The sequence below is a fragment of the Antechinus flavipes genome, chromosome 5 (assembly GCF_016432865.1).
Source record: "Antechinus flavipes isolate AdamAnt ecotype Samford, QLD, Australia chromosome 5, AdamAnt_v2, whole genome shotgun sequence".
In the NCBI taxonomy this organism is placed as follows: domain Eukaryota; kingdom Metazoa; phylum Chordata; class Mammalia; order Dasyuromorphia; family Dasyuridae; genus Antechinus; species Antechinus flavipes.
The window spans coordinates 292,197,552-292,216,040 of record NC_067402.1 but is presented as its reverse complement, the minus strand read 5'-3'; the positions used below and the strand labels follow the sequence as shown (position 1 = coordinate 292,216,040).

The 18,489-nt window shown below is 52.4% G+C and overlaps 1 protein-coding gene across 1 annotated transcript; it reads left to right on the top strand.

Moving 5' to 3' along the window:
- The first annotated feature begins 1,138 nt into the window (after positions 1-1,138).
- Positions 1,139-18,146, top strand: MAPK8IP2 (mitogen-activated protein kinase 8 interacting protein 2). The gene is made up of 12 exons (XM_051962547.1): positions 1,139-1,305; positions 5,430-5,535; positions 6,877-7,122; positions 7,356-7,449; positions 8,034-9,854; positions 10,278-10,353; positions 10,624-10,796; positions 10,881-10,990; positions 11,729-11,836; positions 12,130-12,200; positions 16,663-16,761; positions 16,973-18,146. Exons 1-12 carry the CDS (start codon positions 1,241-1,243, stop codon positions 17,043-17,045), a joined length of 3,042 nt encoding a protein of 1,013 aa, XP_051818507.1. The 5' UTR covers positions 1,139-1,240; the 3' UTR covers positions 17,046-18,146.
- Positions 18,147-18,489: the final 343 nt, after the last annotated feature.

The window sequence follows — 18,489 nt, the reverse complement described above, 5'->3', positions numbered from 1 at the left end:
AGAGGGCGGGAGGGAGGGAACTGGATTGGGGATAACACTGCTTCACTTCTAGCTAAGTTGTGCTTCTATCACCTCCCTTCTATTTCTTTTCCCTTTTAAAGTGTGAGGCTAGGATGAAATGCAGGTTAAAAAAACAAACACACAACTAACAATAATTGTATGTGCAGGGATGAACTTGCCCATCAAAGGCAGAATAAAATGAGGAAGCAAAATCCAGCAATTTGTTGTTTACAAACACACTTAAAACATAAAGATTCATACAGAGAAGGGGCTGCTTAATCTCATCCCCGATTCCAGGTCCGTTTCAGCCCGGGCAGTAACCAAAGGATGGCCACCTACGTTCCAACCCGTCGGTACCTTCTTCGTGGACAGCTCCATTTCAACCACATCAAATTATGTCTCAGGCCCCCGGAGTCTTCACGGATCTTCGGTTCTGTCCCAGCCCTGTCAACACTCTCTTCGGGGTCACGGACAGCTCCTTTCCGACCCCACCGAGACCTCGGGATGGACAGCTTCGTGTCCGTCCCGCGACGTCCGCTTCAGGGCCAGCTCCCGTTATTTCCCTGAGGAGCCACAGCTAGGTCTCGGCTGCATCAGAACCTTCTCCATGGACAGCTCCATCTCGGCTTAGTCTCGGACAGCTCCACCGCCCCTGCAGCCTCGTGCTCTCTGCCGACCTCCCGACATCCTCAAGTCTGACAGATCGGTCAGTCTGTCCTACCGCTGCCTCCCTCATCCCCCTGGTCCCTCGAGACCTTGGACCCCGGCCCTGTCTGCTCCCCTGCAGCTGCGCGCCTCTACCCAGCAGCCCCTCTTCCTCTGCCTTACGACATCATCCGTTCCCAACCGGATGGATCTTCAGCATCCTTTGCCTCCGCGGTCCTCGCCCCCACACCGCTGCCCTGCCTGATTCCCCTACACCCGATCCCCTCATCTGCACCGGATCCCCTTGGTCTCGCATCCACCAACCAGCTTCCCGGTCAGGCTCCCCTCCCCCCTCATCTCACCTCCTCCCCCTTTCCATCCTGCCCCTCCCTCCCCCTCCCCCTGCGGCACTGCTGCCTGTGCAGCCGCGGTATCTGCTCCGGGTGTCTCGGACGGCGGCGGCGGTCGCGGGGTGCGTGGGGCTCACTGGACAGTGGGGGGACGAACGGCAAGCGAGGGAGCCGGGGCGGGGGCTGGCGGCGCCGTCCACCCCTCCCCCCATCTCCGCAGTCGGGCAGCCTTTCCCCGGGAGAAGATGGCGGATCGGGCGGAGATGTTTTCTCTCTCTACCTTCCACTCCCTGTCACCGCCGGGAGGCAGGTAGGTACCTGGGACACTCAGACCTCGGCTACTTCCCGCACCCTCTCCGAGTCCTCTCCCATCCTCCCTCCTTTAGGGCCCTCTCCAGGTCAGCACCCTCTCCCCTCCTCGATTACTCATCTACCCCCTCCCCTGGCCCCTCTCCCACCCCCATCTCCTGGTCCCCTTTCCTTTGGCTTCCAATTCTTCCTTCCCCATCCCCCGGCTCCCTCGCAGCCTCGTTTCCTGGTGCCCCTTCCCTGCGTCCTCATCCCCTGCTTTCTCCACCCCCTGCCACCCCATCTTTCATCCTCTGTCCCCATCCCTTTTCTAACTGTTCAGGCGCCCTCCGGCTCCAGGCCTCCTGCCCCTCCCCCAATCCCTCCGTCTCTAGGTCTCCCCCTTCCTTCTCAGACCTGCGCTCTCCTTTTCGGGCCTGGACCTTCCATCCCCGAAGTCCGGCCCGCAATGAAAGGCCATAGCTGGCCACAGTCCTGGGCCCGGGGCCATTGTCCCTCCGTCCAGGACCTGCGACATCCTTCCACTACTGCAGGCCTGGCCTGTATCTGGGCCTGGACAGCAAAGGGTAACGGAGCCTGAGTAAAAGGCTGGGGTTCAGGGTCTGAGGAAAGAGGATGGAGTCTGTGGAAGAGTTTGGGGGAGGGGGATAAGGAGGATGGGGGATGGGACCTGGTCCAGAGCTGAAGTTAGGGGGTGGAGCCAGGAGAGTGGACTAGGGAAGGGAAATGGAGTCCTTGGGGAGGGGTAGGATACCTGGGGGAGGGGGACAAACAGGGCCTTGCTCCTTCCCTTATGCTCCACCCCTTCTCTCCTCCCCATCAGCTGCTGCAGCACCAGTCCCAACACCCCCCCCCTCCAGCTCAGCAAAGCTCCCCTGGGGAAGGGCGGGGTTGTGGGTTAGGACTGAAGATGAGGAACAGGAAGAGAGGGACCCCTGAACTAACCCAGACCTTTAGGCAGGTGCCAAACCTATGGGAGCTGGCCTAGTCCTATCCTGCTCTGTCCTTCCCTGTGGGAGCCAAAGTTCTGGTGCTGCTGTGAGATGGGTCTGATAGGTAAAGGGGGAACTGAAGGAAGTTGGGGGCTATAGGAAGTGGGGTGGGGGACCTCTGAGAGAGCCTTTGTTGTAAGGAGTGGAAAGGGAACCCTTGGAGAGCCAGGGCTTGATGCAAAGTAGTCAAGGACACAGTAGGTCCCAACCATCCCTTGTGTCGATTAAGCCCTTATTTGTGCCAGTTGCAGCAGTGATAGGCCCTGGCAGAGAGACAAAGACCAATGAACCTTGGGCTTTGCCCTTGTGGAGGATGGAAGGGGTTCATAAGCAAAGAGAAAAACATGAACAAATGTAGTAAAGCCCGTAAGGAAGAAGGGCATCGGAATGCTCCAAAATTGCTCGGGGAAGCTTGTTACCAACTGGGCCTTAAGGCAGGGGATCAGAGAAGGCCACCTGGAGGAGGCGGCTTTTGAGCTGAGTTTTTAAGAATGGGTAGGATTTCCCCAAATGCAGATGGTGAAGGGGGATAGCATTTCAGGCAATGGGAATATAAAGACACGGAGATGGGAAAGTATGAGATGTGTGGCAGGCCATGGACATCCCTCCAGTTGGTTGAGGGTAAAACTAGAAAAGAAAAGATCGCAGAAGACTTTAAACCAAGAAAAAAGGCATCTCGTGGGCATTTGGGAGTCTTCGAGTGATTTGTGAATGGTGTACATAAGAAAAAGTAACCTGATAACATGATCAGGTCAGGTTGAAGAGAGAAAGGGGGGCTAGAAACAGACAGATCAGTTAGGAGGTTATTGTAATAATCCAGGTGAAAGGTGATGGGGGTCTGAATTAGGGTGCTGCTTCTGTGGAAATGGATGGATACAGAGATGTGGAGGTAGAAACAATAAGGTTTGACAACTGGTTAGAGATGGAATTGAGAGAAACAATGAGGTTTCAAGTCTAGGTGCCTAAGATGTAAATGACAGATCTGGGAGGAGGACTAGAGCTGGGGGGAAAAGGTTGGTTTGGGATATGTCTGGTTCACTTGTGGGAGTTCCAGACCCAAACCCAGAAAGTAAAGTAGGGAAAAGCATTATGGGAGACAGGAAAGTGTGGGTTCGAGTCTTATTCTGGTTATGTGACAAATCACTTAACTACAGTGCCCCTAGGTAATACTCTAAGATGAGACTCAATTATCTTTATATTGTCGTATTATAAAACTATAAGAACAAGTCATATTATAAAACCATAAGAATTGTGGTTTGAAAGTTTGGAGAGAGAGAAAGAAAGAGGGGGGAGGGAAGGAGGGGAGAGGAGAGGAGAGGTGGGAATTCAAGAATGAATGGTTGGGAACTACTGTGTCCTGGGCCCTATATATCAATCCCTAGCTGTCCAGGGGCTCCCCTTATATGCTAACAAAGGCCTTCTCAGAGGTCCCCCAACCCCACCTCTTGGAGCCCCCAACTTCATTCAGTTCCCATTCCACCTATCTCCCATTAGCACCAGTTTGGGATATCCCAGGTGGAGATGTCCAGTGGGCAGAGGACCAGTGGAAGCTCAGGAGACCATGCAGGGCTGAAGATACAGATTTGGTGGTCTTCTCTATAGAGATCTGGCTGGAGAGTGGGTGAGATCACAAAGCAGGATGGACAAGAGAATAGGGAGAGAAGGGACTCAGGACAGACTTCTTGGACACATCAATATTAGGGGAATATTAGGGGAAGAAGAGATTGTAAATGTCCGTATCTGGATTTGAATTCAGCTCTTTCTGAATCCAGGTTCAGGGCTCTATTTACTAGGTTCCTCTCTGTAATAGGTTCCAGGCAGTTCTCAGTGGATGACCTCAAACTTTTCAAAACATAAGGACTTCTGTCAGCTGAGGAAGAGGGGGCAGAAACTGCACTGGGTGCTTCAGGAGGAGAAGAATGGGCAGAGAGTGGAATAGGGGACAATACAAAATGAATAAAAAAGGATTCCCAGGCAGGAGTAAAGGAATAAAGCAAATACAAATCTACAATGGATGAATCTGGCCTTGAAAATGTCATTTGTCACAAAATATATTTGGCTAATTTGGGGAGAACAGAGAAAGGAAGGTGGGCTCTCTATAGAGGCCTCATGGGGATGCTAAAAGGAGCCTGGAGAGCAGATATTCAGATGCTCCTCTGGGGGTATTGAAGTCAGGTATGGTGGTGGTGAAATGACCTATCATTATTATTGAGAACTTTCAGGGGATTGTCTGAAACAAGGTTTCAGCTGGACACTTCTCTGAGGATCCAAGAACCATTCTGAAATCAGTGGATTATGGGTGGAATTGACATTGGGCTAGGGGGAAAAGGATATGTGAACTGTGGATGTCTGAGGGCTATTTAATGGGAAGTGTGCAAGGAATTTTGGAGCCTGGAGGCCTAGTTGGGCCCAGAGAAGATGCCTAAGCTCTCTGGGCTTGTTTATTGAGTCCTCTCCCCCTTCTCTTTTTCTTCCTCTCCTCTTCTCCTCGCTCCTCTGCTCCCCTCTCCTCTCCTCCTTTCTCCTCTTCTTCCTTGGATCCCATTCTCTCTCCTTTCCTCTACCTTCTCCACCTCTCTCCTCTACTCTCTTCCCCTCTCTTCTTCTCCTCCTCTTTTCTTCTTTTCTCTCCTCTCCTCCCTTTCCTCTTCTTTCTTGTCTCCTCCCTTCCACCTCTCTTTTTGTCTCTCCAAACCTTCAAACAACTCTTATAGTTTTATAATAAGACTTATTATGTAACTCAGTATAATCTTAGAGTGTTACCTGGGAGCACTATAGGGGTTAAATGACTTGCCCGAGATCACACAGCCAGAAGCAAGACTTGAATCCACACCTTCCTATCTCCCATAATGCTCCTTTACTTTAGTATCTGGAAAAATCTTCTTCTCAGGGAATCTGAAAGATAAAGAACTGCAACAGTTCCCCAGGGGACCCATTTTCCCTGCCCCACTCCCATTCGGTAGCTCTGGAGGGAGGGAGGGGTTGGTAGCTGAGCCAAGTCCCAAATCCACTCTAGTATTGCTTGCTTTGAAGCAGTGCCCCCTGCTTCAGCAGGCTTTTCCCAGGGATCAACGGATGGGGCTAGGGTGGGAAGATGGCTTTTACAGGATCCCTCATCCCTCTGCCCCCTCAGGCCTCCCCAGGACATCAGCCTGGAAGAATTTGATGACGAAGATCTGTCTGAGATCACCGATGACTGTGGCATTGGTCTCAACTATGATTCGGACCCTTGTGAGAAGGTGGGGAGGAGGTGGGGCTGGAGGGGTAGGGGTGTTGGCGCAGGAGCCCATGCAGGACAGATGGGGTGTAGCAGGGAGGGGCTGGGCTTCTGCTATTCTGTTCTCCTGTGGTGTCTGTGAGATGGGGAAGCTTTGGGTCCCTATCAGTCCCTTAATATGGAAATCCTCTCAGGGTCTAACCTTCCCTCTTGTTGCTAGATACCTGCCTTTTGGGACTTATCCCTAAGGGTGCTGGTTTATGCTGTGGCTCATTAAGTCTCTAGCTATTCTAACCCAGGCCCAAACCAATCACCTAATCTGGAGGTGGAAGAGTTCCCAGAGGGCCCCGGGGTCCATCCCTTTTCTAAACAAAGAGTTCCTCTACAACAAACCAGACAAATGATCAAACAGCAAATAGCCTGGAGCTCTCCAGGGAGAAGGAACCTACTACTTTTCTAGGCAACTCTTCCTACTCTGGGCCAACTCCCACTGTTGGGCTGTTAGTCTAAGTTTGCTCCCTTACAAATCCTTCCCATTGCTCCTGGTTCAGTCCTCTGGTAACCAGTGGGAACAGAGATAGCAATTGGATCTTCCATGTCATTGGTATAAGGAGCTTCTGAGTGGACACGTGGGCAACTCAGAAGCTTCCTCTGCCACTCAGCCTTAGGGAGCTGCCTAGAACTTGAGAAAAATCAGGTGACTGTTTCAGGGACACACACACACACACACACACACAGAGCCACTGATTGTTAGAGTCATTGTTGAAGAATAAATCTCCCAGGCTCTCCAAGCTCCAAAGCCACATTTCTAGTTTTCTATTCCACTTAATCCCTTTTACAAATGAAAGCTCGTCAAAAACCTGAACAGAGCATACCTCCTGTCCCCCAGAGCCCTCCCTTCTCCACACAAAATATCCCCAGTCACTTCAAAGGAATCTTGACTGGCAAGAACTGAATGGCCCTCATTGTCCTGGTCAGTCCTGTATACACCCCCCCCCCCCCAAGCTGTCCCTAAAATGTGGCATCTGGAGTTGGCAGGATAGTACAATGCTCAGCGCTCTGAGTCTCTGATCTCTTCACTGGGCCAAACTACTCTTGTGGCCTTACTCAATTGAGACCCATTGTTCTGGTCTGTTGGTTTTTAATTCCTGTTTCAGCCTTAACACTTAACAGCCCTTGTCTTTATTATCTCTGGGTCTCTGGCTTCTCATATTTGGGTGTTTTAGCTTCCTCTTTGCCAGGTCTTCACTTCCCATTTCTCGGTCTCTCTCCCTACCTCTCCGTCTTTGTCTCTGTCCACCCCTGGATCTCCGTCTCTGTCCATGTCTGGGTTTTCCCACTCTGGCTTTCTGTCTCCCTCCAGGACAGCCTCTCTCTGGGACGCTCAGAGCACCCGCATCCTATCTGCTCCTTCCAAGATGATTTTCAGGAGTTTGAGATGATTGATGAGAATGAGGAAGAGGAAGAGGAGGAGGATGGGGATGGGGTAGAAGATGGGGGCCACAGGCATGAAATACCCCCATCACCACCCCTCATCCCATCTCCCTCTGCCCAAGAGCCCCAGAAACCTCGTCCCACCACCCTGAACCTTACCTCACTTGGGACCCAGGTGAGATGAGACCCTGAGAGCAGGGCCAGCTCCCCCTGTGCTCCACAGTGTGGCCTGTAGCCCTTCCCCATTTTTCTGCATGCTTGGCAGATACTGCTCTATGTGGAAAAGAAGGGGGATTTAGAAGTGGGTCTCTGGGTCAGGAGCCTGAAGTGCAGCTCAGGGATGAGTGAATTCATCTCTTATAAAGCTCATATCTAATACATCTGCTCCCCCTTGACCCTTCCCCTCAGGACTCTTTGAACAACAACGGGGGCTTCTCTCCCCCTCCTCCGGCCACTTGGCAGGACACCCTGCTGCCCTCACCCACGGAGGAGCCCCACAATGGTGAGAGAGTAGAAAGAAGGACTATACATGAGGCACAGAGAAAGAGAGAGGGGCTCAGAAAATGAAGGGAGGTGTGGAGTTCGGGAGGGGAGCCCCAAGCCTGGGGATCCATTTAGGGGGATGGTAGGTGAACTAAGGCCAAGGGAGCTGTGGGTAAAGTGGGAACTGTGAATGAAGGAGGCTGGGAGAGCTATAAATAAAGGGGGTTGAGGGAATTGTGAATGAAGGGGGCTGGGGGAGTTGTGAATGAAGCAGGATTGGGGAGCTGTGAATGAAAGGGGCTGGAGGAATTATAAATAGAGGGGGTTAGGGGAGCTGTGATGGAAGGGGGATTGGGGAACTATCAACGAAGGGGGCTGAGGGAACTAGGACTAAAGGGGGTTGGGTTGTGAATGAAGGGGCACTGGGGAGCTGTGAATGAAAGAGGTTTGGGGAGTTTTAAATAAAGAGGGCTTGGGAGGCTGGGGTCGGGGCTGGATTGAGCAGTGGGTAGAGATCTATTAAACGGGTGGAAAGGGCTGGGGGGTTGTGGGGGAGGGGAGGAGAGGTTGGGAGCCCTTACTGCCCCGCCTTTCTCCTTGCAGCACATCGCGGGTCTCATGTTTGCACCGCAGATGGGCACCGGGAGGAACAGTGTGGGCCCCCCAGTGGCTACGATTGTGAAGGGAACCGGCCCAGAGAGGGGTCCGAGGCTTCCACAGGGCACCCGGCTGCTCCCGGCGGCTCCTCGCCCTCCTCGGACCCGGGCATCGAGGCCGACTTGCGCAGCCACTCCAGCGGGAGCCGGAGCCGGAGCCGGGGCCGGGGCAGAGGCCGGGGCCTCCGGAGCAGTCAGGAGCTGTCCTCCCCGGGCTCGGGCTCGGGCTCGGGCTCGGACTCCGAGGACGCCGAAGGGGAGCTGGCGGCCGCGGGGCCCGGGTCCGGGGGCCGAAGCCTGGGCCACATGATCTCCTCCATCTCCGAGACGGAGCTCGACCTGAGCAGCGACGGCGGCAGCAGCAGCGGCCGCTCCTCCCACCTCACCAACTCTATAGAAGAGGCGTCGTCTCCCGCCTCGGAGCCGGAGGCCGAGCCGGAGCACGAGGCCGGCCCGGCGTTGGAGTCCGGGCTCCCGGGGGCCGGCCTAGAGCCTTCCCCGCGGCTTCCCGAGCCGTCAGCATTGGCGGCGCCCGTCGAGCCCCCCGGCAGCCTGCGGCGGCCCGCCTATCTGCCCGTGGGGCCGGGAGGGGCCGGGGCCGGGCCTCCTGCCGGGCCTCCGGCCGCACCTCCTGCCGGACCTCCTGCGGGACCCGACGAGGCCAACAGCGAGTACGAATCGGGGTCTGAGTCGGAGCCCGACGTGAGCGAAGACGCGGACTCTCCGTGGCTGCTCAGCAACCTGGTGAGCCGCCTCATCTCCGAGGGCTCGTCGCCCATCAGCTGCCCGGCGCAGTGCCTGTCCCCCGGGCCGGGACACCCGCCCGCAGCGCCGGCCTCCGCCCCCGCCGCCGCGCCGCCAGCACCGCCCTCCCCCAGTGACACCATCTCCCCCACGTCCGCTTCGGTGTCCGCCTCGGAGCTGGGCCGCGTTCCGGACGGTGGGGGCCGCGGGGGCCGCTCGGGCCCCGGGCTGGCCTTCGAGGATACCGAAGAAGAGGAAGAGGAAGAAGAGGAGGAAGAGGACGAGGACGAGGAGGAGCGGGAGCCTGAGCGTGCCCCGGGGGCCCCTGCTAGCATCGAGCTGGAGCTGGTGGACATGGAGACTCTGTGCGGAGGCGGGGGCGGGGGCGGCGGCGGCGGCGGTGCCCTGCAGCCCCCCGGCAGGCCCCCTGCCCCGGCGCGTCCGCCGCCGGCCCAGCCCGGGCCCTTCCTCTTCCTCAGCAATCCCACGCGGGACACCATCACTCCCGTGTGGGGCGCGCCAGGCCGGGCCGCCCGCGCCAGCCGCGCCTGCTCGGCTGCCTGCTCCGAGGAAGAGGAGGAGGACGAGGAAGATGAGGAGGAGGATGAAGAGGAAGAGGAGGACGAAGAAGAAGGAGACGAGGAGGAAGACGAGGAAGCCACGGGAGTGGTGGCCCCGCGCGGGCTGGGGCTGGGGCCCGGCCCAACAGCCCCCCGAGACGCGTCTCTGGTGTACGACGCCGTCAAATACACGCTCGTGGTGGACGAGCACACGCAGCTGGAGCTGGTGAGTCTCCGGCGCTGCGCCTCCGGGCTCAGCCAGGACAGCCAGGCCAGCGACAGCGGCAGCGACAGCGGCAGCGAGGACGCGGGCTCCCCGTCGGGGCCGGGAGCTCCGGGGACCCGAGACCTGCTTCTGGGCGGCCGCAGCGGCTCGGCCTCCCCGGACAGTCCGGACAGCCCCGACCTCACCTTCTCCAAGAAGTTCCTCAACGTCTTCGTCAACAGCACATCCCGCTCCTCCAGTAAGAGCCCCGAAGGGGGGAGTGGGGGAAGGAGGGGCGAAGCTGGCCTGGGGGAGGGGCACGGGGCTGGCCTGGGGCTGGGGACGCGGGGACACGCGTGCTTGTCTCCAAAAGGAGGCAGTCCGGGCCCAAAGTGCTCAGCACCGTATCTAGCACCAAGCTTAGGGCGTGGACGAGGATGAGGCAAAAACGGGGAGAAGAACTGGAGCCCAACAGGGTGTCGATAGCCAATTCGATAGCCAATGTGGGTACTCCGGTGCACCCGGGACAATGGCGCTGGGAGTGAGAAGGGAGGCCTGGGCTCAGGGTCTGGGGCCCATCCCCTAGTAGCTTTCTTTTTTCTTAGCTCCTCTCCCTCCACCTCCCTCTGCCTCTTTTACCATCTCCTTCCCTCCTTCCCTCCACCTCTCTTTCCTAACTCAGGTACAGAGTCCTTTGGGCTTTTCTCCTGCGTGATCAACGGGGAGGAAAGAGAGCAAACCCATCGAGCTGTTTTCAGGTAACAGGCTCCTCTCTCACCACCTTGGGTGACCGCTGACCTTTGTCCTGGCTACTCTTACCCCCAACCCTGGGGGACGTCTGCCTCCTCCAGCCCTGGGTAAACCTCTGTTCCTCTTATCCCTGGATGATTTCTCTGTCCCTTGCCCAAGATTCACTGACCCCTCCAGCCCTGGGTTATCTCTGTCCCTCCAGTCCTGGCTGACCTCTGCCCCTTTGCCCTGGATTGACTAACCCCTCTAGCCCAGGGTGACCTCTGCCCTGGCTTCAGGTTCATCCCAAGACATGCTGATGAGCTGGAACTTGACGTGGATGACCCTGTTCTGGTGGAGGCTGAGGAGGATGACTTCTGGTTTCGAGGCTTTAACATGAGGACAGGAGAGCGGGGCATCTTCCCAGCCTTCTATGCTCATGCTGTTCCTGGCCCCACCAAGGACCTTCTGGGTAGGTCTCAGACCAGGCTCTGACCCCAGTCTTCATTACTGACTCCATCTCTCCTCGATTCTCATTCTTCTTCTGATTCTACAGGGGGAAAGCGGAGCCCATGCTGGGTGGAACGGTTTAACGTGCAGTTTCTGGGCTCTGTGGAGGTTCCCTGTCACCAAGGCAATGGGATCCTTTGTGCAGCCATGCAGAAGGTGAGGGGGGGAGGGCTGGGCAGGTAAAGATTCTGCCAGTGACTCATTGTACCTCAGGAATGGTGGGGGCAGAGGCTGCGTCATGCCCAGTTGCACATCCCCAGCTCCACCACCTCTCCTAGTCCTGCCCTCTGTTCCCCATCTCCCCTGAGATCTGCTGAAGTTCCCCGACCCTTCCTACCTTTGGGAAGCCTCAGCCCTGGGCTTCATTCCAAGCTTTGGCTGAGATGGGATCAGTGATTCAAAGGAGAGTCTGAGTAACCCCTCAATCTTGAAAAGACACATTTTTGATGGGGTACAGATAGGAACAACAGGGGCAGAGCCTCCAGCGCTATTTCTGCAGAGGCAGATCTTAGCCCTATTCAGAGAGATCTTCCCCTTCTCCAGGACCTAGGATGAGCGGTAGTAGCATCCTTCCCAGGGACCGTTCCTGGACTCAGTGCTCTCCTTTGCTCACACACTTAAGTTCCTGTTTTCTTTCTGAGGAACACTTCCAGCGCTGCCCTTATTTGCTGAGATTGGAATCTAAAGGTCCCTTGCCCTTTGCCCTTTGTCCCATCTTGGATGCTTCCGGATGGTGTTTTCCATTACTCTCCAAGTCTAGATGTTGCTCAAAGCGCTCACTACAAGTCTGCAAAATTTGGAGCCGTGTAAACATCCTAAAAATGATCAAATTAAGGGAAGAAGCAAACTCTGTCGCACTTTGAGCCCCCGTGACTCCCAGCTGTTTCTCTGCAGATTGCCACAGCCCGGAAGCTGACGGTCCATCTGCGTCCACCAGCCTCCTGTGACCTCCAGATCTCCCTTCGAGGGGTCAAGCTGAGTCTAAGTGGGGGTGGGCCTGAGGTGAGGACCCAAGATGCTTGAAGTGGGAAGCCAGGACAGTAAATGGCATGATTCAGTGGAGAAACAATGGGATGGCTAGTCAAAGGAGTTGGGTTGGATAATACATTACTGCCTCTTGGACTTGGCTGAAGGAGGGGGATGGAGGTGGGCTGGATGATTTTTACATTCTGTCATAGCTACATGTTATGACCTTTGATTTTAAAGTGACCTTGAGGCTACTGGGTGGGGATGGCCCCAGGGCTTCTTTAGTTGGCGTCTACTGGACTTTTCTCCCCAATTCTCTGCTGTTCTAGTTTGAGCGCTGCAGTCACTTCTTCCAGATGAAGAACATTTCATTCTGTGGCTGCCATCCCCGAAACAGCTGGTGAGAGCCTCCTGCACTCTATTTCTCACGTGCTTCCCTATTACCCCTTCAAACCCAATTATGCTCTTCTGGGCTTCCATATATTCTTATGTTTGCCATATGGTCCCCTGTGCTCCACACACCCCTTGGTCATCACTCTGTTCCCTTGCTTGTGTTCTTGAGTCCTCTTTCTCTCTGTGGATTGTCCATCCTCTATCTCTTGTCTGTTGTGCTCCATGAACCTCCACATAACCTCATATAGATGTACCCTATAGGGTCTTAATGAGCCTCATATGTACTTGTGGCTCACTATGACCCTTGGTGCACATCCCCGCATGTCCCCTGGACTCCCACGTGCCCGATACCTTGGGTATATAGCAGGTAGGAACGTATGTGATGTGATGTGCTACAGGTGAGAAGTGGAGTGAATGCAGTTGTGTATGAGTGGGTATGTGTGTGTGTGTCCCAAGAGGAAGGGTTTACACTGTCAGAAAGATCAGCAAAATCTAGGCAGGTTCAAAGAAGTCATTGAGTTTGATGACCATTGAAAACCTGATGGGAGAGGGAAGAAATTGATGAAATGGTAAAGAACAGAAGTCTTTGGTGGGGGGGCAGATGAATCTGGGTAAGTAGTGGCAGGGAGGATGGGAGAGAAAGGCTAACAGATACAGTGACCACAGAGATCCTTGCCTGACTGAAGGGCTGCTTGGCCCTTCCTGCTTCCTCTACCCTCCAAGGATGAAGTATCAGTGCTCTTCTCCAAAACTGATGGCTCTCCCCTCTGTCAGCCTGCAGAGGATGCTCCTCCTCGTCCCCAATTCTTACCCTTTTCTGTCAAGACACAAAGTAATGGAGTAGCTGTCTGGCTTGGATCCTCATCCTTCCACAGAGATACTTGAGGGGGCCGCTAAGTGGAAATGTGAATAGAATGTTGGTGGGCTTGCAGTTAGGAAGCCCTGAATTCAAGTGTTGCTTCAGACACTTTACTAGTTGTGTAATTGTAAGTTTTTCAGCCTCAGTCTCCCCTATGTGCAAAATGGGAATAATAGCATCTACCTTCTGATACTGTGAAGATAGAATGACATCCACAGTGCTTTGCAAATGGCCAAGTGCTATATAGATGCTGTTATAATTGAGGTAACCACAAGGGGGCAGCAGGATCCAAGGAAGACTATAAAATTTTATTTTAATTTTAGTTTTGGGTTTAAATCTGAAATTGAAAGAAAGGAAGGAGCCAATGGAGAGGAGGATATTGCATGATAGAAGAAGGAGAATCCAAGAGTGGGTGGATAGAACTCCTATCACCCAGAGCAGTTCTGAAGAGTCTGAAGAGTTTGGACAGTTGTAATTTTTAGGAGGTTGACCCTTATATTGAACTAAAATCTATTTGTAAAAACCATTTCCTCTGAGTTCTGCCCTCTGGGGCTGCTATGATATGACCGTACTTCTCATACCTCAGTACAGCTATTATTCCTTCCCCCCATCGAGTCTTCTCTTCAAACTGTGTCATGTGACATAATTTCTGCTTTCCTCAGAATCCTGCTCATCCTTTTCTTGACATCGCTGTAGTTTGTCAGTGTCCTCCCTCAAAGGGGATGCTCTTGGCATAAGACAGGTTCCATATGTGATGTGAGCAGGGAAGAATACAACAGGATGATCATCTCCATGATCTCTCTGTATTTAATTAACGTTAACACTGTACTAGGATTTGGGGTTCCTTGTACATAACTGATGGCCCATATTGAATTTTTAGTCACTGAAGCTCTCAGGGTTTGGGGTTTTTTTGAGATGAACTCTTATTTAGCCACAATTCTCCCATATAATATTTGTACAATTGACTTTTTGAACCCAAGAGTAAGATGTGAAATTTATCCCATTTATTTTGTCCATTATTCCAATCTGTCAAGACCTTTTTGGAGCCTTATTGTCACCCAACATATCTGGCTATCCCTCTAAAGGCAAGCACACTGTCCATGACTTCACCATCACCAAGTCACTGGTTAAATATTTTAAACAGCATAGAGCTAAGGCTGTATCCCTGAGGATACTCCAATAGACGCTTCCCTCCATGGTCCCATAAGTCTCTACTAGTCCTTTGGTTGTGAATTTACTTGTTTGGAGTAGTATCTAGCTGAAGTCTTTCCCTTTTGAACATAAGAAAATCTCATCTGAGGTTAGAAGTTTAGAGTAGCTGGGAATAAAAGGAGTGTTTAGAGTGACTGGGAATGAAGAAGTCGTGGGTATTAAATGGGGGCCACATACTAGGGATGATATATTGAGAATTTCTATTCAGGAATGGATTAGATTAAGTAGGTTCTGAGGTCCTTCTAATCTAAAATTCTGGATTCTGGTAGGTAGAGCAAGGTAGTCTAGTGGTTTTCTAACTGTTTCAAGAATAAATAGTCTTAGGAGATAAGAAGTTCCCTGTTATGGGTGATATTCCAGCAAAGATTGAATGATCATTTGTCAGGGATGATGGAGAGGGGGAGCTCATTTGAATCAGATCACTTTAGATGACCTCTGAGATCATTATTAATTCTGAAATTCTGTGGTTCTGTGGATTTGAGAAGCAGGGGATGGATGTGAAAGCGATCAAAGTGGTTGGACTTGTGTTCTTTGTAGTGTGAAGGAGAGAAGAAAGAAAAGATAATTCTAAGATTTTAAACTGGAGAAAACAATGGCGTCCATAATTGACTTAGAGGAAGTGCGAGAAGATGGTGAATGTTTTTTTTTTTTGACTCTGAAGAGATATAGATGGCGATATCTAGTAGGCACCTGGAAATATAGGACTGTAGTTGTGGGGAGAGGCTCTAAGTGACTGTATAGATTGGGAAGTCATCTGTATAGAAATGATAATTACAGCCATCAGAGTGGATGAAAATGTCAAAGGAGAAATTATAAAGGGAGAAAAGAAGAGGCTCAAAAACTGAATTTTGGGAAAGGGCCACATTTAAAGAGAAAGAAGAATAAGAGATAGAGAAAACTGGCATTAAGGTAGGGGTGTCCCATCATGGAAGCTAAAGGAAGAGAAGAAATTAAGAAGGAGGAAGTGGTCAATGATTGCATTCCACAGACAGGGCAAGATTGAAACAGAACAAAGACTGTTTTTAGTTATAAAACAACAACAACAAAAACAAAAAGAAACTATTCATTTACTTATAGAGAGCTGTTTCAGTAGAATGGGGAGAGGACCACAGCCAGATTGACTTTGAGGAGTCATTTAATGTTGAATAAGTAAGTATAGAGGAGTACTTCTTCTAAGAGTTGGGCAGTGAAACAAGAGAAAGAAGAAAGTAGATATCTCATGCTCTCCTTGAGGATATAGTAGGCTCTCAAGGGAAGATTTTTGTTTCTTAAGAATGGCAAGACCAGAGAAAATTTCAGTCTCTGTCTCTGTCTCTGTTTCTATCTCTCTGTCTCTCTCTCTCCCTTCTCTTCCCCTCTTCTTTCTTTCTGGTGTGTGTGTGTGTGTGTGTGTGTGTCTGTCTGTCTGTCTGTCTGTTGGAGCAAAGTTATAGGAGAATTAGAACGAAGGGTACAAGTGAAGGTGATATCTTTGGTGAGGAGGACTGTATCTTCCTCTGAAAATGGAGGCTTTAAAGGAAGGACCCATGGAAAGACCTTGAGAGACTAAGAGGAAAAGACCAGTCCAAGTAGTTCACATGAGATGATTCTAATTTCTAAGAGAGATAAAATCTTCTCTGAAAGTAAAGGGAGAAAGCATGAAGTTAGGGACTTGGGGAGAGAGGAGAGTTTGCTGTAGCCTCCTGGGGGAAATTAGTCGTCATTCAGAGATGAGTAAAAGGTTTGACATATGGCAGTAAAGGCCCTGATGAAGTCAGATAGCACGGTTTCATGATTCTCACCCCCAATTTGCATAGCAGAAGTATAATGGAGAGAGATGGTAGGGAAGTTAGCCAGTGTTGATGATTGTTAGGACATGATGACAAGAGGGCAAGGGATTCAAATGTGGAAAAGAGGACATAATTGGAATCACGATCTTGAGGTCCAGCTACAGAGAGAGGGAAGTAAAACCAGGATAGGGTTAATAGGATGGAACAATATGGGAAAACGGAAGTCCTGAAAGCAAAGAATGATAAAGGGAGAGAAATGTATTTGAGGAGTGAGCAGTGAGGAGAATTGGAAGGACATGATGTGGTTAGAGAATGAGCAATTGTGAATGATAGTGAGGTCTTTAGTGTGATGTTTCCCCTCCTCCACCCTTGAGGTATCGACAAAGATCCCCGAGAGTGAATGACTGAGCCAATGGGGATAAAATATGAGCACAGTCATCAAGAGTGGACACTGAATAGCCAGAGGATGATAGCCTCCAATGGGTCATGAGAATGGAGATTGGGGCAGCCTGGTATAGACGTGAAGCGACAGTGACTGGCCTGGAAGGGAAGGGGAGAAGGGGCTTTTACAGAAGTGCTCCAAATAGCCCCTCCTTTCTCCCTTCCCCTCATTATCCCTTCCTCCACAGCTATTTTGGTTTCATTACCAAACACCCAGTTCTCAGCCGCTTTGCTTGCCATGTGTTCGTCTCCCAAGAGTCCATGCGGCCCGTTGCCCAGAGTGTGGGGTGAGTAGGGGGTGCATGGAGGAGGGCCTGGAGCGGCCAAAGAATGGAGTGAAGAGGTGGGAGAATTGAGGTGGGGGTAGAAAGTTGGGGGGAAGAGAGTTGGGTTGAGCTTGGGGAGTGACATGACCCAGGAGGCTATTTCTCCTTCTCACTGGATCCCCATCTCCCTTCTGACTCACCCTTCTTTTATCCTGTTCTGCTTTTCTCCCAGTCGAGCCTTTCTGGAATATTATCAAGAACACCTGGAATACGCGTGCCCCACAGAAGACATTTACCTGGAGTAGTTCTGCCTGGACTCCTCTCCTCCTCCAGGGAGACAGGAGGAGGGAGTGACCTTATGTGCTTAGAGATCTCTGAGGCTGCACTGGGAACTCTGGCCCTTATCCCTTTCCCCTCCCCATCCAGGGCACATTAAGGGGGAGACACTGGCCTTCTCCCTGAGGGAATGGGGGCCCTGAGCAGATCCAGGAATCACTTGAGACCTCCCCCTTCCATGTCCTTCCTTCCCTTTGGCTATCCTTTCTGTGTCTGTCTTTCTTCGTCTGTCTGTCTGTGCCTCTGAGTCTTTTCCCCTGTCCTGTGTCTCGTCTGTCTCTATGTGTGTCTTTCCCCCCTTGTCTATTCTCTCGGGATAGTTCTCTCTTTCTCTGTTTCTCTTTCTTTGTCTCTGTCTCTCCCCATGTCTGCCCCTGCCCCCCCACTAGCCCTTGGCCAGTACTGAGGGCTCCAGTAGGGAACTGCTGTATTGCTGTCTGAGATAACTCTGTCCCCCAAAGGAATTCCTCCTCGACTCCCTGCCCATTTCTTTCTAAAGGAGTTTTAATTTTTATAGAGAATCTAGAGGGATCAGCTAGCTGTCTTCCCCATCCTGCTCTGCCCAGCTTGGCCCAGGCTCAGGGCGTACCCCAAGGGAGTGGGTATCTCATCCCCTCCAAGACCAGGAACTACAGAAGGGGTTCTATGCTCCCACAGAGCCCAGGAGACATAAAGGGGGTTCTTGGTTCCCCTAGAACTCAGAAAATACAGAAAGGATGTTCCCTGTCCCACCCCTTGGGGAGTCTAGGAGGTAGGTAGAGGTATTCTTTGCCCCTCAATGAGCTCCAGAAACATGCTGGTGTTTTCTGCCCCCAACAGAGCCTGGGAGACACAGGGAGGGGCTTCCCTGCTCTTTCCTGAGCCCAGAGGACATGGAAGGGCCCCCTCTGCAGAGCCTAGGGGAGGGGGTCCCTCAGCATCTCCCTGGCCCTGCTGTGCCTGACCACACCGTTGCTTTGCCGCCACTGGCCCGCTCACAGCTGTCTAGTGCGAGTGTATTTGCCCTTTCCCCATGCTGTATATCCAGGCCTGGCCCAAGGGGCCCTCAATAAACTATCTGCTTGGTGTGATCCTGCCTGTTTCTGAGGCACTGCCCCAGGAAGGGGAGTGTAGGGCCGTGGACCGATAGTGCTCCGGGGGCTCTGTAGACTGCTGTGGCTCCCTATCACCCCTCTTAGCTCTATGTCTACCTCCCAAAGTGGAGATTCTTGACCTCCCCTCCTTATGGCAATGAGAAAACACAAATTAACCCTTCAAAAACTTCTCAGTAGAGAAAGAGAATCAGAATCAAGAAGGAGAAAGGGAGGGAGGGATGGAGAAGGGAGAGAGAGACAGAGAGACAGAAACAGAACCTATGAGGACTCCTGCCCCATAGAGCCTTAGTTTTATTGGACCCCTGTGGATGGGAGTGGG